The sequence below is a fragment of the Cynoglossus semilaevis genome, chromosome 16, assembly GCF_000523025.1.
Source record: "Cynoglossus semilaevis isolate Cse_v1.0 chromosome 16, Cse_v1.0, whole genome shotgun sequence".
Classification (NCBI taxonomy): Eukaryota; Metazoa; Chordata; class Actinopteri; order Pleuronectiformes; family Cynoglossidae; genus Cynoglossus; species Cynoglossus semilaevis.
In genome coordinates this window covers 5,478,298-5,504,592 of record NC_024322.1, presented here as the reverse complement: position 1 = coordinate 5,504,592, position 26,295 = coordinate 5,478,298, and the positions used below count along the sequence as shown (strand labels likewise).

Genomic DNA, 26,295 nt, shown 5'->3' with positions numbered 1-26,295 from the left:
AACATGCACTAATACGCACTGATTACCATTTCACTTAATGTGCACTTTGGTGTGTAACCTGGATACATCCTGGGATGGATGGAGGGCTGGATGAATGGGTTTTTACTAAACACACTGACAAACTGTTAATTCACTCCATTTCTATTTAAACTAAAACTAAAAAATAGTTAAAACTAAAATATCAATTTAAATGTTTCATTTTAAAACTTAAACCTAAATCTTTTTTTTTTAAAGGTACACCAGACTATGGCCCGTGGGCCAGATACGGCACGCTGGGCTTGCTAATATGGTCCACCAAACCCTCATATAAGTTCTGGTAAAGACTAATGTCAGTCTGTGTGTTTCATGCATTTCAACAAAAGGAACGTGTATACCACTTCTTGTACATGTTATTGTGGTTATTTCACACAGCATTCTACATCCAACCAATACATAACGTCAATTTTGAACTTAATTTTGGCCCGTGAGCCATAATGTTTGCCCACCTCTGCCCTACACTGAGAGACAAATTATTAGCCATAAAATATACTGTGTGTCTGCTACAACAAATATAATACATAATGTTACATAATTGATTCTAACACAGATTATGTTGTACACCTTAGATTACCTCAGTACACCTGCAGTGACATCTGTGCTGCCCACTCGATAGCCTTAGATTAGCTGTTAGCTCTCTTACTGCTGACGCTGCTGTGGTCGTTCCCTCCATCAGACCGGAGTCAAAGCAAGGATGGATGGATGAGTAGTGACAGGTGCTCCCTGCCTACAGCAGCTCACTGACTCTCAACTGGCAGATTAAAATAATGACAGTCTGTGGATGGAGCACACCACGCTGCCCACTTTGTTACCACAGAGAACAAAGGTGAAGAAACCCTCATTTAGAGCTACTTTAAAGACGGCACTCGACCGCCTGGGCCGCACCTCTGTTGGTAAACCAGAAGATTTAGCGCTGACACTCGGACAAAGAACATTTGGACAGCAGGTCTTATTCTTGTCTGTCTCCTTCCCACTTGTCCACCTGCATGTGACTGCTCTCCTTCTTTCAGTTCTAAAAATTCCTCATGTCTCCTTCATGTGCCAGTGCAGTGAGCGTCCAGCGGACGGTCGGGATGTCAGAGCTGAGCCATAACCCTAATAAGTCAAATATATAGCATGCCACTCTCACCTGCGCTCTGGGTCTCAATGCCACATGTGCCTGGCTGTGCTGTGAGGTTCCTCAATAAGAGGACTGCAGTTTGACTGCAGTGGCTGGAGCTCTGGCCTCTGCCTCAGTTGGAGGACATGAGGGAGTCAAAGGGAAGCCATGATGGACGTGTATATAATGAGAGAGAAGAAGTGATCTGGGCCTTCACTGGCTGCCTTTAGCCAAAAGGCACTGCCTGTGGCACATGCTGGCTCAGGATTATGGCTGAATGCACGTTTCACATACAAACACACCCACATATATATACATACATACATACGTGTGGGTCTGTGGTCATGTTACATGTGTGCTGAAGGCGGTGCACAAGAAATCATGATCACAGTTCAATAATTTATGTAGAGAAATCAAGTCAAAAATATGTGTAACCGACAGATTCCTACCCAGAAAGATGACATGCTTTTATAAATAAAACTATAAATAAAAAAGATTTATTCATCTGCTAGAGCTCAGTCCTGTTTGGGGTTCTGGGAGTCATCGGGTGAGGGCAGGAGACAAACGACTATTCATATTTACTTTAATACTGATGGATGCACAAGGAGATGCAAAACAACAACAACAACAAAAAACTTGAATGAACCTGCGACCTTCTTGCTGTAAGGCAAGAGCAGTAACCACTTCTCCACTGTGTAGCAAAAATTAAAGGTATTTCAGCAAAGTATTAGTAAAACAAACTAGTACACTTCCATTATTTATACCATCAGTTTAGTCCCAATAAACTGTATTGGTCTGAATCTAATTGTACAGATTCTGTTTATAACAAACTCCCACACATACAGTACATACAACACAGGTGCTAATCAGCAGCTCTTTACATTCATTTATAATTATCATAATGTACATTTTAACAAACTGGTTTCAATTTTTTTTCTCTGTTTCCTTTCCTTTCTCTCACACCTCCTTTCTCCCTCTCCATCTCACCTCTCCCCTCCGTCTGTGCAGGGCCTTTGCTTTTGTTAATTAATTCTAATGAAGTCGTCTATCAAGAAGTCCTCTTTGCTCCGCGTCACAACATAAATCACTCCCAGAGGAACATGCTAGCACTCTGTTTCTAATGTTTCAGTGAACACAAAAAGACAGTCTCTCTCTCTTGCTCTCTCTCTCACTCTTTTTGACTCACTCTCTATCTTTCCAGTCCACTTTTTAATTGCGTGATTGAAAATGTGTAGCATCACTCCATAAAGGCTGCTCTGCCTTAAATGGCCACAACCCAGGAAGCTGACACAAGAGGGATCCCTCACACACACACACACACTCACACACACTTGGCCATGTTGGTCTCTGACGTTGTTAACATGTCTATGGGATGGGTTTCCTTCACTAAGAGGGAACTTGAGCCGTCTACACATTTACGACATTCATTTCTATTACAGGCTGCAGCTGACTTAACACTGCTCAACATGGGCTCTATCTGCTCCCACGAACCACGCACATAATCATTTGGAAAATGGACAACTTCAAAGGATTTGGAAACCTCATTTCCAGAATGGTGTTCAGTCTTACTCCATAGCAGTTACAACTAAAATGTCAAATATGGGAAATCACTTGAACTTTTGTTGAACTCTTGGTAAAAACAAACAAACAAACAAAAAAATTACTTATTTTATGAGAGTTACATCCTGGGACATGTCGCAGAATTAGATTCAAGATATCTACCAAAGGTTTAGTCATTGCAGAGAGGAAATGGTTTTGCACCAAACTTTGCAAGACATTCCCAGCTATCATTTATGCCAAAAATATCATAGAAAGTCAGGTCAGCAAGAACAGGAACTGTTCATGAATATGCATGATTTGTGGAAGAAAACCAACAAACTCCCTTAGCCATCAGTCTTAAGTCTTCTATACCAAATCTCTCTATCAATCAAAGTGCACAGTGATCGTCCTCCCAGGAAATCAACGGTTAACTATTATCATACTTTATTTCTCTTCATCCCAAATTTTCACGGACACATTTAAGGTGCTAATTTTCAACCAAAATATTTGTGTTATATCAGATTACATAATAAGTGAAAATAAATAAATATGATTAATTATTATATCGTTATCATATATTTAAATGTACTTATTGTAAGGAAGTGATTAAATGCTTTTGTGGCTGTTTAAATAAAATTAGCACTACAGTGTCAAATCTCAGATTAAGCAAAGAAATTAAGACAATATCATCATTTTAGGTTGGCGGGCCGTGTCCCCTCCGCCGACGGTGATGCAAACCTGTTGTAACACTGTGTGAAACCAAAAAGGCCAGACACATCTAAATAATTTATAAATGATACATCTTGTTAGCCTTGACTCCCAGGTTTGGTTGTCTTCTCCTGCACCAAATGATCAATGTCCTCCCATTATCCTCATGCACTCTTTTCACTTCCATTCCCAATTCTCCCCGCCTCTCCCCAGGTCTTTCATGTTGCCCTCTGGGAGCCAAACAAAACATGGTTTTCTACTGCAAATAAGGAGCTAAAACACCATGTGATCAGTCATGAATTATTTGAACACTATTGATTCGTATAAATTGTTGCATTCCCTGGAGTATTTGAGCAAGAACAACAGTTTCTTTGCTGGGTCTTGAGGAAAATGCTCCTTTTTTCAGGCGTAAATAAAAGGAAATGATTATGGGGAGTAATTATTGAGTAGATTTAACCCCACTATCACACTGGAGCTTGTTATGGAGAGAGAAAGGAGGAGGAAAAAAAGCAGAAGGTGTTTGATTTTCTCAAGCATTGTCAGTGGATTACTGCATTTTCTCGGCAAAATCTCACTCCTTTTAATGGTATAATTTCAGTTTTCATGCCTTGTTCCACACTTTAACAAGAGGCCCCGGTGCCCTGTGGGTAGACAGCAGTTGGAAAAAAAACAAAGAAGAAAAATAACAATCCAAAAAGGAGAACTAACATATTCCCAAAACATCTTATTTGAGCAGGAGCTAATGTTTAGCACATTCTTCTATTTTTTTCATTGTTTTTTTTTTTTTTTTTGCCCCGAAAGCTTCATTTAGATTGCAGACGAGGCTTTTGAAAACACAGATCTGCCAGGAGTCTCTGTGGACCGCTGGAGCCCTGGAAGAGGACCTAAATGAAGGCACCAGACAATGTAACAAACCACGAGGTCCCTGCACCCCACAGACAAGCCAGAGGACTCTAATAAACAAACACACTCTCACACTGTCATTAACGTGGCTGTAGGTCATAATGCTCCTCTGCCTTACAAAAAGAACGAGAGTTCCATTTTTTTCCCGCACCAGGGGAAAGATCCAATTTTCTGCTCCACATGTGTGCAGCATCCCCTCACTCAGTGCTGAATCAGATTCAAGTGTATATCACTTTATTGCATTTTCTTTTACACTGCTGCTCCATTCTCCCTATAGAATGAAATGATGATATTTGAAGATATGCTGCTTCTCTTAAAGGAGCTTCACAGGCAGGAGAAATTACAGAAGAATTGGAGGTGCAGCAGTCACCTTTCAAGGTAAAAAAAGAAAGAAAAAAAATATATAAGTCACTTTCTTTTCTGTCTTTGCAGAAACTTTAAGATTTAGCCTATATACTTTCTTTTCTGTCTTTGCAGAGTCTTTGCAGAAACTTTAAGATTTAGCCAATCAGACGCTGCGTCTCATATGTCGTGATTTTCCTGTGAAATACAGACAATTCCTGAATGTTTCTCAACATTTTACACACGACTTAAAAGCTTCCCTCACGGTTCCAGGGAATTCTTGGAAATCTTCCAGAAGCTGAGACCTGCATTTAGGATCATCCATCCCTCACATGAGGGATTAGTCTGGCAGAGAGGGAACAGGTTGACGCACACTGAGTTACGTGTTGGAGTGAGGAACTTTCTCTGCCTCGTCGTCTGTGGATCTTTCCACTCATTTTTAAATTCTTATCAACAAGCGCTGCTGCAGCTCACTGCTAATATTTAACATTTCGTAAAAATCTCTAAAGGCAACACATACACACACACACACACACACACACATACACACATACTACAAGTCTAATTCACTCATTTCTTTGCATTGCTTACAGGACCAGTCCCCTCACTTCCACACTGTTCCTGCATCCCCCTCCCATTCACCACCCCTCCACATCCTTCCCTCGCTCTCTCGCTCTCTCTTCCCCTCTCCCTCTCTCTCTCTCCTCCTCCCTGCTCTCATGAAGCTGCAGCACAGACTCATTTAAGTCTGCTGATGTCTTGATAATGTTCCAAGGCCATCACAAGCAGGTAGAGAAGGGATTCCTCAGCTCCTCTAATCATCTGTAAATGGACGATGAGGGACATGAGTACTGTCTCGTGGACAGTAAAAGAGAAAGTGCTTGGCACCTACTATGGTACTAATACTACTGCTGCTACAGCAGCTCCGTGAGCACTACACGCATACTTCACTGGCACCTATACACAACTGATGGGATACACTAGTACACATACATACATACAGATAAATATATACAAATACATATATAAATATATACAAATAAATATACATATATGTATACGTATACCAATACACATATAAACTTGTGAACAAATAAAATATATTTAGTATATATTATATATATTTAACTTAGCATGTGAAAGTGTTATTAATAATTCTTAATACGTGATATAAAACATGAAATAAAAACATGAATGGCTGCTGAAGTTGCTGTTGTAAGTAATTTTACAAAATACATTAACAAAGTAGTAGATTTTTGTGTAACTTTAATTTTTGGGTTTATACATAAAGGATTTAATCAATATTTATATTATTATTATTTTAAAAAAATTAACAACAACAATATAATAATAATAATAATAATAATAATAATAATAATAATAATAATAATTTGGCTTTTTTCAGGGCACAGTTCCACGCTGTTTTACGCCGCCAGGTTGCTCCACTCTGGATAAGACAACATCCACGAGCCGTGTAATAAACAAACCTGTCAATAATTAAAAATAAATAAATAAATACCACGCTACGCTTTGCGCTGGTGCAGCAGTAGTGACGGGCGGGGTGGTAGTGACAGTGTTCGTGGGGAATGAGCGCAAAGAGTGAGAATATGACGTGGTGCCCTTTAAGAGTGTTTTTGGGCCATTAAAAGTGTAACGACAGACACACAACTTCAGCAGCTGCAGCGGCGGCAGCGGCGTCCGTGCGTAAACAGCATCCCTGCTGGATTCCGTCTGATGTTCCTCCAGGCTGCTGCTGATTGGACACCAAAAGATTCAAGAGCAAGCGTTTACAGGCGTGAACATCACAACCAATGGAGACGATGAAGCAGAAAGATGCCATTTTTAAAAAACTACCACACTTGATTAAATGTTAGAATTAAAATCTAAAGATGCACGATGTGTTACGTTTTAAATCTATTCTCTGCGTGAAAGACGGATTCATTTTTCTACTCTTCATCTTATCTAAATTTTCTTCCTTCAAATTCTCAAAAACGTCAGGTCTTATAATTAAATAAATGGAAATAAATATATTTGTTTCATGTGATTGCTTTGTTTTATATATATATATTTTACTTTTTGTGTGTTTTTAAATATATGCAAAATCGTACAACATTTTAACGCATTAAAATAAATAGTTATAAACCGGATATTTTGTGTCAAAGTTCAGAGGATCGTGTGCGAGCCAGACAAACGCTATAATTTTATTTTATGTCAAAGACTGTTGGATTTGAGGATTATTTCGTTACACACATATAAGCTCCCTTTTGTAAAAGGAAAAAAATCCACTTTTATTATGGGGTGCCATGGAGGCACACGACATGGGAGCGCAGATTTGCGTCTTAAAGAGGATTTAGGTCTATTAACGACAAAAGGCGCAGTTCGTGGCACAGGGGAGAGACCTCGACGTGTGCGTCAGCCGCGGTGATGTGAAGCCGGGCGCACTGATAAATGGAGAGACATCAAACCCAGTCATTATGGTGCTGAGATATGAGACTTTCAGAGTGGCGGCGGCCCGCTCTGGGCGGCGAACCCAGGGGATCTCTCTCCTCCTTCTCCTCCTTTTCTCCTTCTTCTCCTTCTCCTTCCCCGGGCCTTTTGTGTTTGTGTGCTGGACTGATGAGCGTCTTTGGATAACGCACAGCCATTATGTTACCAGGCTGTGCACTTATTCCCATGAAAATGCTGTAAATAGAGGGAGTACATGCCCCCCCCCCCCCCCCCACCCTCTCCACTGCTGATACACGTATTGATTGCAGCTCATATTTGTAACCGTAAACCACAGAGGATCACATGTGAATACTCTGAAGGGAGTCGATTTTTTAAAATAACAGCCAAATATTAATTACAGTGATGTTAATTAAAAATGTATTGCTTTGGAGTGTTTGCCATTTTTCATTATATATATTTTTTAATTTGTACAGAAAGTTTCCTTTATTCTCAGAGGTAAATATATATAAATATAAATAAAAGTTTCTTGCTAGAATTTGTTTTATTTTTTCCCCAGCTAATACATATTTGATTTTTATTTTGATTATTAAAAATATAAAAGTATTATCATCGTATTTGGATTGTTACAGAATAAACGCCCCAAGTCTGAAAATATCTGGATTATTCTGCACAGATTAGCCGTTAAATCAATTTAAGAAACAATAAAGTTTACGTCCACAGGGCGACCTCACAGAAACGTGCCTCTCCTGATCGTGTTAATTAATTTTTCTCAGAATAAATCAGTCATGGAGGCGGCAGCAGCAGCAGCCTCCACACACGAACACACGCACACACGCACGGGCTGAGCCACCGGTGGGCATTTTTAATGACCCCGTAATTCAATTAACCGCCTCCATCAGCTCCATCATTGATTTGTGGAAGAAGGGGGAGAGGGAGAGGTGGAGGGGAGGTGGGGTGGGGGGGGGACGCTGGTGAAAGTTGAATTCTGCAAAGTCGAAGCGGCCTGTAATTGCTCAAGACACAGATCGGAGAGAAGATGGGGGGTAGTAGTAGTGGTGGTGGTGGTGATGGGGGGGGGGGCCGGGCTGAGGTGGCCATGTATAAATAGTGTGCACTCAAATACACAGTCACAACAGCAGGAGTGATCTCACCTCCCTTCTTCTCCACCCCTCCTATCTGCTGCTGCTGCTGCTGCTGCACAGCCATCCAAACCAGACCAGAGCGGAGCAGAGCGCACACCCGGAGTGTGCATCAGCACAGACGGTAACGTTCACGGTGGATTTTCCTCCTCCTCCTCCTTCTCCTCTTCTTCCTCTCCCCCCTCCACCACAAAGGCTGGACCACTACTACCGCTGCTGCTGAGCCGCCGAGCCCGACAACATGGAAGAACTGACGGCATTCGTGTCGAAATCTTTCGATTCCAAAACCAAGGAGAGCAACAAGGAGGCGATCACGTACAGGGAAGTTTTGGAGAGCGGCTTGACGAGGGCGCGGGAGCTGGGCAGCCCAGAGACAAACCTGCAGGACATAACGGAGAGCAACCACTGCCCGGTGCATCTGTTCAAGGACCACGTCGAGCTGGAAAAGGAGAAACTCAAGGACTTTAATGTTTCCAGGGCGACAGACGGTAAGAAGGGACTTTTCACGGTTTCTTTCTAAATGTAGTGGTTCATGTTTTCTCACAATGTCTCAAGTTCACTTGTTTGTCTCCTCTGTGCCCCAGTCCACGCGTAAAATGGGGACGTTTTACGACAATGTTGAAAGAATAGTTTTAACGCAGCATTATGTTGTTATAAATGACTATTTTATAAAATCAGAAGGCGGGCCTAGACTGTGGCCGTGAGGCTTTAACTGTTTCATGGTTGTTTTCAGTCACTCAGCCTTCACTTAAAAGAAAATAAATATAACAATATATATGTTTGTCCTAAATTAATCATAATAGTAAACTTTTTTACAAATATGTTCTGAAAATATTTGTATATATAAATATTTTTTACTTTACTGCCAGACGGTAAAAGAGACATAATTAAAAAATGATATTCTATCAAACGATATAAATTATCTAAGTATTACTAAAATAAAATAAATTAGCAATATAAGAACGACAAAAACAAATTGTGTCGTTGGTAACAATATTTAAAATATGTGTTATATTCGTGTACTGTGACCAAAGAAATTAGGAAAGGCTTCAGAATAATACATTTATATACACATTGTTTGTTTATTTATATTAAATAGAAATAAATCTAATTATGTTTTCATCATCTTATAATTGAACATGTTAAAAAGGTAGTCCTTTTTAACATACTTGTTTTAGCATAACGAAAAGTAGACTGCAGTGTGTACACGGTTTTATTCTAGAAATTAAAAAAATAAATTTGAATAATTTCTGAGGGCTGTTTATAACTTTTTATCCTATATTGTTTTCATACGTTACAATAAACATGATCTTGTGTTGTGTTGTGTTTCCTTTATATATATATATATATAAAGGAAACACACACACACACACACACATATATATAATTTTAGGTGAAAAATACCTTTTTAGTTAACAGAGTGCCACCAATAGAACTGCGACTAAAATGTGCGTCATTGCAGCATTAATATCCACGACAGATTGATGTTATCACTATTTTATAGTGACAACCGGTTGGACTTTTAAAGTATATCTAGATTTATAAAGATAAGTTGAAAAACCTCGGGAGAAAAAAAATATGACATACATTGAATTATTTACCATTTAAATGTATGTCATTTTAGCTCGTACTTTACTGTGGATTTTTTATTTAATCGTATGAGGTTCACATGGTCTGGACACAGGGTTTTGCGGCAGCGCTGACACAACACTCAGAGTTATGGAGGCTGGAAAGGTGGAAATGTTGATGTTGAAGAATTATTTGTATTTGTGTCTGTGTGTGAGTGTGTGTGTTGGGCCTAAGGCCCCTGTAAGTTACTGGCCCCACGCAACAGTAGGAGGGAATAAGCGTAAACGCGTCCTTTCCAGCGTGTGCGTAATTACGCGTGTCATCCGACTGAACACTAGTTAAATGTCCAGAGTCTTAACGCCGTCTTCTCTTCCCGCCTCTCCCCAAACATGGACGGTTTAACAGGGATATACGAGTGTAAGGAGAAGAAGGAGGACGTGAAGTCGGAGGACGAGGACGCACAGGGCAAACTGAAGCAGCGGAGGAGTCGCACTAACTTCACCCTGGAGCAGCTCAACGAGCTGGAGCGGCTCTTCGACGAGACGCACTATCCGGACGCGTTCATGAGAGAGGAGCTGAGTCAGAGGCTGGGACTGTCCGAGGCCAGAGTGCAGGTAGGAACGTTCTCCCATGGTTCTCTGTTACGGTGGTTCTATGATGCCTTGGAGTCAGTGGCAGCTTTGGTGGAGCCACGGATGTATATAACTGGTGCACAGGCACCTGTCAGTTTACTCCCTGGGCAAAATACACATTATATTTATTTATTCAATTAATTTGGTTTTCCAATTTTATATTTACGCTTAAAAAAACCCACATATTTGCAGACGATAAGGATGATACATAGTATCCATAAACAACAAAGACGTTTGTTTTACTAATATTAAATATATATTATAATATAATATTATGGCCCCGAAAACTACACTGTGAAGTACTTCTTTGGTTATATATATATATTATATTTATTTTTTTATTAATTTACAATACAAAAGTAAAATAAAACAAATGAACACAGTTTAAAATAAGAAAAAATTTAGAATTAAATGCTCCACAAATTAGAGATATAAATAAACCTTATTACCTGTACTCCTTAAAGCTCTTCCATCTAATACCTTTATTTGACCAATTTTTTAATCATTATTATATTTTAAATAATTTCATTTTCACAAATTGACAACGTGTAAAAAGCTTTTATGCATTTGTCTTTTGTGTTTATTGGCCTTCACCATAGAACCCTTTTATAAAGCCAACATTTTTAAGAGCTCATTAGTCATCCAAAGGTTGACCATAAAACTGCAGACATCTGATTACGTCTTTGCTGCTGCGAAACAGTCTAAAATATGTCTGGATCTAGTCTCCGGGTGTTTATTTTCAAAAATCTCTGGTCCTTTAAGTTTATTTCTGTTTATTTCTGTTTGTTTTTTTAAATCGCAGGAATGTGATCAAGTCAAAATCAGGTTGAATACGATTGGTTTTAAATCAGGTTTTAGAACATTTATACCAGTTTAAAACAAAACCTTAAAACAGGTGAATCTGTGCGTTCATATAGCAGCAGGCCTGCAGCCTATACACCTATACATCCCAATATCATTGTAGGGGAGAGTGGGTGAGTGTGGGGGAGTCAAAAAAAAAAATCCAACCAGTGATTAAAATGAATGAAGAGCCTGAATGGCTGCTCCGGGGGACGCGCTCTTATGTCAACTCGTATCCCTCCTCATTTTCTTTGTAATATCCTGCCATAGGCTTGATGTAGTGTCCCCATAAAAACACATTAGAAATAACTCAATTCTAGCCCAACTCTGCTGCTGTTCACTATCTAATCGGATGAATAAAAGCCACCGCAGAGCTTTATAAGCTCCATCCACTCCCATTCCCAGTCAAAGACTGCTGCTTGACAGTGTAACACGGGGGGTATATATATATCTATTTATATATTGATATATATATATATATATATATATACAGGAGTTCCATTTATCACTAATAAAGTGCAGTGGATTAGGAATCATTTATGGTGTAAATATACTTGATGCATATTCCCTGCTGTGCGTAAACGCCACATAAGACGTCAAGGGGGAGGAGGAGGAACACAAATACACACACACACACTACATCTTGACTTTTTTTTTTACACACTGGTCCGTGACGCACTATCCACACGTTTTTGTTGCAGTCTGCGGGCTGTGAAGGCTGCGCTCCGAGCAGCTGTCAATGAATCTAATTGAAAGTTATGAGAGCTTGGTGAGGAGCAGGCAGTAATTCGGTTAGGACTAATATCTTTGGGTTTCTGGCGCGCTGCTAAATTAAATGTCATTATTCACTGTCTCTAATAAAAAATCAAAAAGGAAATGAGATTAGGGCGTTTGTGAAGCGCATCATTGAGTGGCCCTTAATGAAGAAATAACTGTCTGAACCAGTGTAGTTCACTTTGCTTAACATACTGCCGCGTAATTGGAATTGATCCCGGGCTAAGTCGTCTATAATATTAGCCCTGATTTATCTGAGGGGTTGTTGTGTGTCTGTATATGCAAAGAAAAAAAACAGAAAAACAAAACCAAGCAAAAACAAATCACCTGCTATTTTCATAAACACCCTTCATAACGTGGTTTACTGCAGTAACAGTTCATAAAACAGCGCGCAGACACTAATGGACGGCCCGAGTGTGAAGTGATAGTAATATTAACAATAATAATAACTATGACGACAACAACAATAATAATAGCATATTACTGTTATTATATTAATCGTAACACCATATTCTATATAACAATATATTTAAATATATATATTCATACACGTGTATATAAATGTAAATATATACATATATTTAGCAGGGCTATGTATATGAATATACATATATACTGCATATGATATGTTTAAATACTTCTGATTAATTTACTCAATTATGCAAAGAAAAATCAGTTTTGATTAAATGTAATTGAAAAAGACAACTATTTATTTCGGAATCTCAGGAATTTGTCGATTATTTTTTATTTTTGTGCCACTTCTTTGTCTGACTAATGGGCGTTTTATTGACCGCGTTTCCTGCTGCTTCTGTGGCTGCTCGGGTCTCATCGACACCGTGTTAAACGCGTTGTAAAATGGCTCCACGGCACCTTTGAGTCCTCCTCCTCCCTCACCTCCTCCTCCTTCTCATCCTAAATACAATCAGCCTTTTGCGCCCTTTGCGGTGCGCTAATTCCTGCATCTGTAACTGATAATCATTGCGGAGGTCGAAGGGGAGGAGAGATAATGTTATTCACCGAGGCAAATTAGGTTGATGATGATTAACAATAGGCCCAGCAGCAGCATCACAGAATCTCTGCAAAACTGGGAACTGCTTAAGGATGCATGCGTTTCTGGAAGCACGTGTGCACTTTTACAATTAAGCTTTTTTTTTTTTAAATACATATATCTGCAGAACTTACTAGTAATTTAGTGTTTATTACTCTACAATATTATGTTCTCAAAATGAACCCAGGTTGATTAATTGTGTTAAAAATATCCTTTCAATTTCTATCCAACTTGTACAAATCTTACCAGAGCCTCGTAAACACTTATTTACTTTTTATTACTAGGATTTTGTTATGTTTCCATTTACCTGCCTGGACACAAATTATTTCAGTCTTAGTTTATTTTATTGCTTACAAATAACAGAATTCTACACAAAGTTGTATCATTAAAATAATACTCTATATTAGAGCAGAAAAACATGAGAGATGATTTTATTTTTGCACATTTTCTACAGAAAGTGAAAGAGTTTTCTTTTTTTCCTTCACAGGTCTGGTTCCAGAACAGAAGAGCAAAGTGTCGAAAACAGGAAAACCAAATGCACAAAGGTAGATTTCACATTTTCTGACCTTAAGAATGACTAATTTCTATTCTATTTTTCTTAATTTTGACAATATTATTATTCTTATTAATTACTGTACTGCATGTGGAAAATCCTTTGACCTCCTCATCTCACATAACAACAACTGTCTGGCTGCCTGACAGACATCTTTCCGTTCACTCCAGGTGTTATTCTGGGCAGTGGCAGTCACCTGGATGCATGCAGAGTTGCACCCTATGTCAACATGGGTGCCCTGAGGATGCCCTTCCAACAGGTAGGCACTGTTCGCTCACATTATAGCAGCAGCTGACAAAAGCTCAGAATAAAAATGTGGAAACGCTCACACACCGTTACATACGTATGTAGAGATGAGGTTATTTTAAAGGTGAAAAAAAAAGTTAAACACATGCAGTCAAAAGACAAAGGTGATTACTCAGCATCCTGAGAGGCACGGAGGTGACGACTGAGTAACCTGTAATGCATGGGCGTGTGTGTGTGTGTTTCTCTTGGTGTAAAAGTAGGCCTTCTATATTCGTACACGCACATGAATCTAGGCCATGTACAACTATTAGACACAAGTGATGAGAGAGCCTCTATGTGTCTGTATGTTGAAGTGGAGAGGGGGGAGAAGGGAGGGTGGGCAGCTCAGACCCCGGTGTACCTTTCACCTCCTGGTCGAGTTGAGAGAATCAGGCTGCAGAGAGACAGAGGAGAGGTGGACAGACATTTGATCTGCTGCTATCTGCTGCCTGTGTGTGTGTGTGTGTGTGTGTGTGTGTGTGTGTGAGAGAGAGAGTCCCCGGCTGCTTTGTTGTCTGCTTGACCCTTGTGAAAAGCAGCAGCCTAATTAAGGCAACGGTGCGGCACATAAAAGAGATGATGAAAGTGGGGGAACGGAGTCAGCTCTTATGGATATTGGCGTTGAGCTTCAGTGGCGGGGTGGAGGCTCGCGGCCTGCATACTGAGAGAGAGAGAGAGACTTCCTGTTTTAAAGGTTGAAACAAGCAGTTGGACAGCACGTACGGACTGCACTGATTTTTCCACTGCAGCAATATGCATATGAAACAAGGGCAGGGCTTTTGATTGGGTGAAGTGATGTTTGAGGCAAAGGTATGGCCCCATACATGTGTCTTCATCCTGTACAAACCATAATACCATGACGATGAATAACCAGAGTAGAAGACCAACGACCACCAGCTCACCACCTGATTTCGTCAGCTTAGCAGACATTTCTTTTATTAAAATGAAATCAACATCTACTAATAACGTGGTTTCATGTGGGCTCCACACTGCATGGCGTGGCCCAGTTACTACTTCTGTTTGTTCCAAAATACCACCTGGCACTGAGCTAACCTGTAGAAAGTCTTAGTTACTGCAGAAGTTAGCAAAAAGACTACTACTAGTATTAGGTACAAATGGAATAAATTGCATATTGCATATGAAGAGCATAAAATAATTTATAGAATAGGAGACAATAAACAGAATTCTGGATCTGAGAGGGACAATGTCCAATTATCATGTGGGCTACAAATGTGGGGTGGATATGTGCACCCCAAATGTTTTTTGTCCTTTATCCATATATGGGCAATTCAAATTACTCAAAGAAGTCACCTATGGGTCTCAGAGACCTCAGGGAGTCTGACTGTGAGAGGACAACTGGTCGAGGGTCTTATTGATAAGAGACAGAGAGCTGGAGTTGATGGAACAGAAGTTCAACTTCAGGATTCGTTAGGATTCTCAGAATACTAAAAGCGAATGGACATGATTTATGAGAAGAAATAAAGAACGTTACATTTCAATAATATTCAGAGCCAATGAAAACTAACGCTGAGGCTTAGGTCTGCTTGTCATGTGACATAAAAAGAAACAACAGGAAGGTTTGTGTGTCACAAATGGTTTACGCAGCGCGTGTACCATTTTATAACCTGGGGAACATCCTATCTCCTTGTAAATTCCACTTTTCAGTCCATCTATGTTTTTCTACCATTAGAAAACACACATATTCTGGTTTGACTTCAAGTCTTCCACCATTGTTCTGGAATCTCTGAGACACAGCTGCAGTTTATCGCCCGGTTATTGCTAAAGAGATATGTATACGCTCAGTCAGCAGAAGTCTGTGTGGACACCGCTGCACCGCGGCTGAGCAGATATAAATCTGTGCTTGGTTTAAGGACCCGAAAAGTCACTTTTTGTATATTTGTTTAAGGAAAATATAATAGAGAGCGGAGCAGAAACTCGGTGTAAAACTTTGCATTTGTATCATTTTATTTTACTTGGAGAAGAAAGGATGAAACGTCTGCGTTTCCCCACTTCTTCCTGCGGTGTTTGAAACACATGAGAAATGGCAAAAGGCTCAGTTCTCTCCCTGAGAGGTGAACAGATGCTTAATTTTCACTTACTTCTTATAAAATAATTGCCAAGAATGTAAAAAGTGATATTCTATGCTCCTTGTGCCGTTTTTATTTTCCCCCTTCTTCAGTCAGGGATATGTCTGTATAAATATTTATAAGTCCAAATATGTGAATGTCTTTTTAGTGCAAAATTGTTTATTTATGCAATTGAATACATAATCAGAATAACAAGACTGCATATTTTTCATGGGTTTAACAGCGTACTCACTCTGAATTAAACAAATCTGTTCTGGGTCCTGGAAAGACTTTGATTCCAGATGATTAAATAGGATGTGGTGTCTGAGAGCAATGTATGATTCATTAACTTTTAGAATAGCTGACATGAAGAAAAAAAAGGCTCAGGCGGAGAGTGTAGCCTTTAACTATTTTCTTACAAAACACACTGTAAGCAACAGCTTTGAGGGGGTAAAATTTGAGGGGGGATTTAATAGTGTCAAGACTGTGAAACCTGAATCCTGCACACTTCACACACACACACACACACACACACACACACACACACACATATACCTTCTTGGCCTCCACAAATAGTGTGTATAAAAACGGGACAGAGACATCCTCAGCCCTGAGTGAGTCACCAGGAAAACTCTGGGAATTTGTTACTGGATTAAGAATGACTTGGATTGTCAGTGCAGAGGTCCGGGTCTGCTTTTATGGACCTCGATGTCAGTTTTGTAAATTACAATCACATTTAGAGAGAGAAGAAAGAGAATGGTATGTAAATTGGACAGCAGATTTATTTCCGTGATTGACAGCTGGGTCGTCCAATCGGAGCCGGGTCACCCTGCAACCATCATGAAGGACGACAACGCTGTCAATCAGACACAGTGTCCACACAGTCCCCCTCCCTCATGTTATGTTTTGTCTTTTTTCTCTCAAAATGCAATTGTAATTAGTTATAATTATAATTACATAATGACAAATGTGTTTTCATGAAAGTATTTGCTGATAATGAAAAAGGCAGGAAGCCTCATTTTAAACAGAGCTAAATATTAATTTTGTTACTTGCATTTGTTTTCTCAGAGATTTACCCAGCATTCATAGCAAGTGACTGAAATATATCTCTGTTCACCCTGACTTGATGCTGATTGATTTTATATTTTCCTCTCCTGCAGGTCCAAGCACAGCTGCAGTTGGACGGTGTCACCCACTCTCACCCTCACCTGCACCCTCACCTGACTGCTCACGCTCCCTACCTGATGTTCCCTCCTCCTCCCTTCGGACTACCAATCGCATCCCTTGCCGACTCGGCCTCTGCAGCGGCGGCAGTGGCGGCGGCCGCCAAAAGCAACAGCAAGAACTCGAGCATCGCCGACCTGCGACTCAAGGCAAGAAAACACACGGAGGCTCTGGGACTCTGACCCCCAACGGGCTGCCCCTCCGCTCGCCTGATGCCCATAATCGCCTCTCACACAAGACTGGGCCTGTGAAAAAGGGCCGTGACACTCACAGCTAAAAACTAAACTAAACAAAAACACTGAGTGAGAAAGAGAGGAACACATACAGAGAGAGAGGGGGGAGAGGCAGAGTGTGTGTGAGAGACAGAGACAAGGGGGAGATCAGTGGAGGAAGAAAATAAAGAGGAGGAGGGAGTGAGAAAATTGTCACAAAACCAGCTGCCAAAACAAACCACTTGTAGAGAACGGTAATTAAATACCAATGAAATCACCTTTTACTTTTCGCCCAACAGGCAGGACTTCTGCGGGGCCAGTGGCTCAGTCCACTCCAGGCACAGATCACATCCCAAGGACCGTACAAACACATGTGGATGTCTGTCTGAAAGCCGGGCCCAGCCGGTGCCCGTCAGACCAGAAGACGTTAGAACAGAGCAAACTGGCCGGCAGCAGCAGGGCTGAAAGCAGAGCCTTGCTGCCGCCATCTTGGCAATGCCAAAAGGTTTGAGCATGTGGGAAACAGACTCACGTTACCACATCAGCGCTGCAACGGAACAGCTCTCACCTTTAGGACAAACTGCCCTCCGACCTCCCAAAAACTCACCCCTCACTCCAACAAAAAAACAAAAACAAAAAAAAAAAATGAAGAAAACGCTTTGAACAAAAGGCCATATCTGTCCTTAACCACTGTGTTCCCTGCTGCTGCCAAGTGCATGAGCTCGAACAGAGGCCCATTCTGGGACTGGCCTCCATCCACACCTGACACAATCGCTCCACCACTGTTTTTAACACTGCCATTCAGCAAACCCACAACCTCCAACACCTCCTCCCCTCTACGTCTCTAAAGTGAAAGATCTCCATTATGGTTCGATACCCTGCTTCTTATGGACTTGTGCTTTTGCAAAAGCAACAACAACTTCTTTTTTCTCGTTGTTGCTGCGGCGGGAGAGACATTATTCTGTGTTACTGGGCATGTGTGTTACTGGCCAGATTTTTTTTTTTCCCTCCTCACAGAACACTCCGATTTTTTTCTTCTTTCTCTCTGTTCCTTGTGTTGTATTCTGGGTTTAAGAAGTGAAGATAGCCTTTGCACTTCAGGTCTTGTATGTGGGTGTTTACAAATGGCACTACAAACAGATACTACTTTACTAATGAAAAAAACACGGGAGGGTAAATTTGATATTGTCGAGCACCGAGCAAAAAGGACATGATCTTAGACAAAGGGTAAAAATAAAAGAGACTTTTTTTTGTAATTTTGCGAAATACGATGAAAGCATCAGTCAGTCAAACTGAAATACAATGGTGTGCAGTTTAAGTGCAATACTGTAAATAGCCAAAAAAGACAAAAAAACAAAAAACAGCTTGCATTAGATCTCGACGATAGAGACCTGATTTGTTTTGTTTTCTTCGGGTTGCTTTCCATGCACTGTTACAATGTTAAATTTCCTTGCCAAACAGAAGTTTTTTTGTTTTGTTTTTTTAACGACAATGTAAATTCTATCGATCCCAAATCCAGGTGCCATATCCCACCCTGTACTTAAGGAGATTTTGTAAACTTCAGAAAGACATGAGCACATTTTTCTAAGCTGCAGAAATCACAAAAAATCCCAACCTTTTCACCAACATGAGAGGTTTCTGTTCAACAGTGGACGCTATTCATGTAAGAATCAACCAAAAACCATTGTGATCCAAACTCTGCATGTTTAGTGTAACATTATGTTGTTGATTTAACAATCATTTAAAAAAAAAATCTTCCAGGCGACACATGGAATTTTAATTTTGACAAACCCATGATTATTTTGTTTGACATTTGTCAACGCTGCTGTCAAAGCTGCCGCGTCCATTTAAGATCCATTAAATCCCTGTTCGCAGACCTCCATTTAGAACTGTTTATCTATGTCTCCATTTTAAATTAAACATATGGGTGTTTATTTATTACTTTTTTTTTCTTTGTCTAAAGGTTTATGAAAGATGAAATAGATGAACTACAAGTGTACATTTTTACATGGCTACTTTGCATTTATTTTTCTATGTTTTTTTAAGTGTATTTGAATTAGGAGGTGTGGCTGTTAGTGCATCGTTTGCCGAAAACAAAAACTACAAAAAAAAAAAAATTGTAGCGTGTCCAAGTTTACAAACATTTCAGGGACAGTTAAATTGAATAATGCTCCATGGAATTTGTTGTATCCATTAAAAAGAAGAATTCATTTCATATGCAAGCATGCTCTAAACACAAATCATGGTACTGTTTGGTTTTTGTTTTTTTTCTTCCCAGTTGGATTTACAAATTATGAATGTACATCTTGTACAAGTAAACTATCAATAAAAGTTATAAATATTTGTACTGAAGTTCTAGCATACTTATTAGACAGCAGAAGAACCGATGAATCTGGCACGGCTAAAGGTGGAATATACAGAGATCTGATTTGATTGAACATGATCATCTCAGTCATTTGGAATGGGCCACTGCAGTGAGATCTCATTATAAACGGCCCAGTGCTTGTATATAAATGAAGTCAAACATAGTGGGTTGGGACAAAGCGTAGATAGAGTAATGTTTAAGTACATGGTTAATGCTTTATAAGAAAGTGACCTCAGCTTGTCCTGCAGTGATGAACTCTTACAGGTTCTTCATACGTATGTGTATTTCTTGTGAAAACTGTTTTGGCGGAAAATAAGGTTGGTTGACTACAAAAGATGAAGAAACCTAATGCTTAAGGTACAAAAACACCAAATTCCCCATGTACTCCTCTTTAAGGAGTAAGGGTACTGTAAAAACATTCGTTGTTCGATCTCCTGCCAGGATTTGGTTGTGTTCCATACAAATATCAGCTGAAACAGGGCACGGGACTTTGCAAATGACTTGGACGAAAAAGAAAGTAACTTGTAGCCACAGCCCAGAGATAATCCTCTTCCCTTATGTGTTCAATTCTTCTGCACCACTGCACATTAATGCTCTCTGTCTCCGTGCCTCACAACACGTCTCGGCTGATGCTCAGCAACTGTCTCAACCTGTGGATCAATACCAATATCTCTCCCAAAGTTTTGACATTCACACAGACCGTGTTAGCCAGCCAAGCTCATCATATTCAATATAAGTTGCACACCAGCAGAGAAAATTGAGCTGCTATAAAATCCAGATGCAGCGCCGAGCGCTGAGGCTCGTGCGGGGTTCGACTCTTTTCTGCCTGCGTGTGCGTCAAAATGACACAGATAGCATGGAGTGGGGCTGTAACGTCAAATCGAAGCAAGATGGTTGTAACCGGAGTCTGACGACTGAAAGCATAGAGGGAGAAAAAAGAGGGCAGGAGATTAGTAGGACACTGGATATGTAACATGTAGCCAGCTTCTGAGCTCAGAACTCAGGATCTCTTCTACTTGTTGCAGACGACACGGAGAGGTCAAAAGTTGCTGCGCGTTCCCCAGTGACACACATGGCAACCGTTGGCCACTCCTTCCACTTGTTCCAGCCACACACACAACATTTTTCACACTTACTAAAGTTAAACGCTCGGTCCCTTTCTCTCCATTTTTAAAGTCCGTCCCCTGGGCCCTTAATTCCAGATGTCTGTACACAAAGTCATTACAGCATGTGCTATAGTGGCCTATTGTCTGAAGCCTGTACAGGAATTAGCCCAAATGGCGTCCTGTTGAGTGCCGTACCCCCTCGAAGGTCGCTGCACTGTTTAATTTGTACCTCTGTGCTCATACATCAAGATTGAGTGATATAGTCGCAGACTGATGACTGCGTACTTACCCAGTGACCCCCGTGGCTGGGGCCGCCGGGCCAGGTCTGGAAATAACAGCATCCTTTTATGTGTTCTAATAATTAGCACAGGCACACACAGCCATCCATCAGGCACCAATGAGCCATGGCTGCTTTGTCAACATGTTCAAGCACATGAAGCTATTTGTGCTGGCAGCAGGTAACAAACATACAATAATATATTAATAGCAAGGAGAGAGCGAGTGTGTGTGTTTGTTTGTCTGCACGTGTGACATTAAGAGCTGTGTTTTTCTTACGGTGGATTGTGGGGCTAAATTTGGTGGGTGGCGAAAAAAAGGATAACATTGTAAAAATGAGTTCAGTGCAGTTTCACGGTAAAACTTATTTATTTGTGCTGCTTCTTGTCCTGACTGTTCCACAGTCAAATTCTTACTCATCATCGTTACACTGTTCACCGACTCCAGAGCGTTCCACCCACAGTAGATGGGCTTCATAGAATTAGTGACACACTTTTGAGTTCACTTTCGAAAACTATGCATTTTTTTTAAACTACCTTCGTTCTTTTTCTTTTTATAAAATGTATAACACTCATTAGTGTTTTTATTGATATTGCTCTAGGGATTATTTATTTTATTGACGTTTTGGTTTTTGTTGTGTTTTAAGTCGATTGAAAAGTTGTGTTAAAACTCTTTCTAAACGTGTGAAATTTCATTTAAATGATCATTTCCTTTAGTTAATCTTCAAACAAACATTTAGTATTGGTAGTAGTACCATTATGTATATAATGTGTTTTTTTTAAATAAATTTTTAAAAAACATCCCCCCCCGCCCCCACCTCACTAAGGTCTGTCTGTTTTCATCCAAGCTCAGGCATCAGAACATGTGAGACCCACAAGTCTGATGCGTGGTCCGTGGTGGTGTCCCGCACCATCAGTGGTCAAGGGCTCAGGGGTCACGTAAAGAGTTTTTATCACATTTCATCCTCATAATCCTCTTTGAAACGTCACACATTATATTGATCTGATGGAATGTGAGCTGCGGCAGGTTTAACATAAAGCTGCCGCTGGTATGAAATGACACAGATTACAGGCCTGAGAAGACAGTGAGGCTTTAGGCTCAAAGACACGAGGCGGGAGCTTTTTGTCATGCCGTATCAGCATTCCTCCAGGAGGAACTACTCCCAACAACTCCAGCGTCTGTTTGGTTTCACTGGGATACTTTTCCCTCCTTGTGATTTGACTCTCTGGTTCTGTTCCGGCATTTTCAGCTGAGGCTTGAAGTGAAGCCACCCAGAGAAACCTCAGCTGAAAACAATCGAAGTGAAGTGCTGAAGTCACTACGGTCGGCAGCGGATCAAAGGCCACCTTTCATCTCAGTTTGTTTGGTCTAGACCTAACTTTGCTTTTGTCGGCTAATGCTCATAAATGTATCTGGAGTCATCAACAGTGCAAAACTATATTAAAACTAACATTTTAAGTCTGGGTCAACAACGTCATTTTCTCTCTCTCTGGAGTGTCAAGTTGGAAAATTTAGAAAAAAATAAATAAAACAACAGAGCATTAGGTTCACATTCCGTTCAGCTATTCATGTTTCACTCATTAGCAGTTTATTTTCAGCTCCGTCTTTTAGCTTTTGTTCTAATCCAAGCAGAGTTATCTAGTAAAACACAACAATATTTTCTCTCTTGGTGCAGCGTAATGTCCCATCAATTTGGAATCATTACCACACTTATCAGCGCCATCAGCAAATAGTGGGAGTAAAGGAGAAAATAAATGAAATGTGGCTTGGAACAGAATTCAGGCTGTAGCTTAAACTGTCTGAGGTCATGTTTTGGTCGGGGCATTTTTTATTTTGTTTTTGTAAATTATCAAACATCACAATTGCTTATTGCAGAGGTGCGCGCACGCACACACACAAACACGTACACACGTGTTATTCTTAACTACTCAGTTTGGCTGTAGCTTAGTAGTCATTTCGGTTGTATTACACCTGCAGGGTTGTGGGTTTGATTCCAGACATCTACATCATGAGTCATCTATAAACCCCCTCCTCCTCCACCATGGGTGCTTTAAATAAGTACAGAGCGTTTATTTATTGTTAGCTAACCCAAAAAATGTTTTAGCTAACATTAGCGATAGCCTTAGCATTAATAGGCTAACAGGGTTTTGTGGAGCTGAGATCAGGTTTTATTCTGTGTTGTAACCACTGGCCATGAATATAAGAATAACAACATCAGATATTCTTCTAAATATTCTTATTTATTTGACCCATACACAGACTATAGAATCACTATAAAACACATCCTCTGTAGTGTTTCTTTAACTTCTCGGTTGTTGCGAGCGAGTATTCTCTGTTGAGCAGTGTCGTTGCAGCTCCATCCAGTGGGCTCGGAATGTTCCTATCAAGGGTATTTTTCCTTTCCCCTGCTCATGTCTATTTCTCAGCTGGAGAGCAAAGCGTCCAAGTCTGTCAGAGTGCGGCCAAATCAAAGTTTATCCCCATTTTAATCACTAAAGATAAATAATCCGCTTCTTGTGACCATAATGGATTTATTTAAGCTGTATTTTTGTGCACACATTGTATCTCATAATTTGTTGTAATGAAACACCGTTCAATAAAAACACTAATGTAATCCAGATGTGAATAAGGCTTTTTATACGCACAGGAGATTTTTCATCATTTTTAAAGGAGCTACAGAGAGAAGTGGTGGCAGCTTATCATTGAACTGCCTCACTTTTATTACACTGTTCACCCTGATCACAACTGACCACAGAGAAGAGCCACAGCAAATGTGACGATCAACAGCCACTGTATGGGTTTTAATGGAAGGAAAGTTGTTCTCATTGTCTGTTTGATATGATGTTTCATTACACTAAATACATAAAGACTTTGTATAGTAATTATAATCAGAAAATATTCAAAATAAATACATAACAAAAGTTTCATCATCAGTAGTGAAAACAAACTAAAAACTAAAGGACTATCATAAATTCTGGAAATGTTTCATCAGCAAAGAAAAATGTTACTAGAAATAAATACAAATTATGAGTAAAACAAAGAAAATGTGCATCCTGTTACGGGCCCATTTTCTGTTTCCTTTAATTACAATAATATTAACATAACAATTGTATAAAATTTTGGGCAAATACTTTTTTAAATTTCTCCAAACAAATATTTATTTGCTCAAAATCACATATAAAGTATTTGATGATATGTTTCTAAGTATGCACCACCAAAATACAGTAGCTCATACATAACCATATTGAATTAAACTTATATTACTGTATTTGCTCTAATAAGATACTAGATACATATTTTTCATGTAATTTTTAATAGGAAAAGCAATCATTTTAGTCAATATTTTTGTCATTTTTGTATGCAAAAAAAAATCTGGATAAAAAAAAGATATAACACTATTGACCAGTACAATTGTTTCAAAAACTAAATCTAAAATATTAAGTTGTATTTTGTTTCACATTTCTGTTTAGAATTAATGGTAATCAGGCAACACAAACACATACATTACAAATCAAAACCTATCCCTAAGTCTTATATTAAAATTTATGTTTCTTTAAATTAATTACTACATTGTATTTAAATGTATGGTGTCTATGTATTGTTTTATGTATCGTCTGGTAAGAAGCTGTTTTCATGAACCTCAACATCCACCCAGTCCCATGAACGACTGCGTCATTATTAGGAAGAATTAAACCTCTTGATGAAAGACAACAAACACTTCACTTCAACACTGAGCTCTTTTCAAAACATTGTTTCTTACAACACATCCAATCCTCTCACTGCAGCTTTCTTCAAAGCCCTTTTTAGATTCTTCAGACTTCAAACCATCATTTAGACAACAAATTCATCATCACATATTAATGTTATCAATGCAACTGAGCAAACAGAACTTTAATGTCCAGCAGAGGCGTCTGTGTGTCAGACCTCACACTCACACTCTGCGGACACAACAAACACTTCAAGTTACAAACATTCATCTCAAAGAGAGAACAAATATGATTTTGCTAAGAAATTGAAACAGATGCCAACAGTAAATGTTTGCGGACCTTCCCAACGGACCATCAGAGTGAATTCCTGAGCTATTAGCTGGAGATCGGTACGACTGCCAGAAGGTTTCAAATTTACAGACCCTCGACTCAGTCCGTGTCCGTCTCCTTCCTATACTTAAGAAGCAGGTGGTTCAGAGTGATACGTTAATGGCATTTGTCACAGTAAGTAAATGGAGAGGAGCGGAGAAGTCAGACATTAAAACAGCAGAACTGACTGAGAGAAAACAGACGAGAAAAGCTGTGGTGTTAATGCACGACAGGATGGAGAGATGCAGCCAATCACCCTGGAGGGCTAATATTAAATTGGACTAAAGTTCATTGAAATTATTTCTCCTTTTCAGCACTTGTTGTTTTGGAAGCAGTTATGTGTTGGACAGAGAACTGACTCTAATGAAATTCCATTCAGTCAACTAAGAAGTATAGTGAAAAAAAACCCCAAATAAACAATAATAATAATAATAATAAAGTAATTATTGGTTGTATTGTTGCAAATTGAGGGTGTAGAAGTTAACTTTAAATATTATATTGATTATATGAAGGATTCAGATCCAATTAAATCCAATTTAGATGAAAATACAAGCTAAAGCAGGACAGACAAACAAAGGTATTGGTACTAAGAGGTACTGCAGTATCCAGTCATGTACTTTGTACTTTTGTCTATTTTGCTCTAAATACAAATTAACGCTCAGGAAATTTTTTGTTTTTGTATTTTAGAATGTTTTTATGGTTATTTTAAAAATCTGTATCTGACTCAGTTTGCCCATTTAGATAAAAAAAGGTTTGATTTTGTAAATAACTTTGTTTGATATTATGCTGTAAAAACACTTATATTGTGTGATTACCTTTGAGCACGTCTGGGAAACAGGCCACCCAGTACCAGGTTTTTTACTTCTCAGCCATAAGTATAATTATTATGTCAAATTAAACTACCTCAGCCGCGGTCATTGTTGGCCTGAGATAAAAATAAAGAGACAGCAAAGGTCTGAATGAAACCAAAAGAGAAAAAAAAAAATCACCTTGATCTTTCCTCTCCACCCAGAAAGAAAAACACAACAGCAGAGCTGGGCTGCAAATCCATAATG

The 26,295-nt window shown here is 39.5% G+C and overlaps 1 protein-coding gene across 2 annotated transcripts; it reads left to right on the top strand.

The window, feature by feature from the left end:
• Window positions 1-8,123: 8,123 nt before the first annotated feature.
• shox (shox homeobox) lies at window positions 8,124-18,063 on the top strand. Of its 2 annotated transcripts, none has more exons than XM_008328226.3 (6): window positions 8,124-8,702; window positions 10,189-10,397; window positions 13,565-13,622; window positions 13,801-13,889; window positions 17,142-17,354; window positions 17,717-18,063. In XM_008328226.3, the coding sequence occupies exons 1-6, from the start codon at window positions 8,456-8,458 to the stop codon at window positions 17,804-17,806; spliced, it is 906 nt and encodes a 301-aa protein (XP_008326448.1). In that variant the 5' UTR covers window positions 8,124-8,455; the 3' UTR covers window positions 17,807-18,063. The 2 variants fall into 2 exon arrangements, with proteins under 2 accessions (XP_008326448.1, XP_008326447.1); XM_008328225.3 differs by having other exon boundaries at window positions 13,780-13,889.
• The last annotated feature ends 8,232 nt before the right edge of the window (window positions 18,064-26,295 follow it).

What these genes read in the sequence shown, in the direction of transcription:
- shox (XM_008328225.3), top strand. Translation starts at nt 8,456, where the DNA reads ATGGAAGAACTGACGGCATTCGTGTCGAAATCTTTCGATTCCAAAACC. An exon ending in TGTCCGAGGCCAGAGTGCAG is followed by an intron (nt 10,398 to 13,564) that starts GTAGGAACGTTC and finishes TTTCCTTCACAG; the next exon opens with GTCTGGTTCCAGAACAGAAG. An exon ending in GGAAAACCAAATGCACAAAG is followed by an intron (nt 13,623 to 13,779) that starts GTAGATTTCACA and finishes GCTGCCTGACAG; the next exon opens with ACATCTTTCCGTTCACTCCA.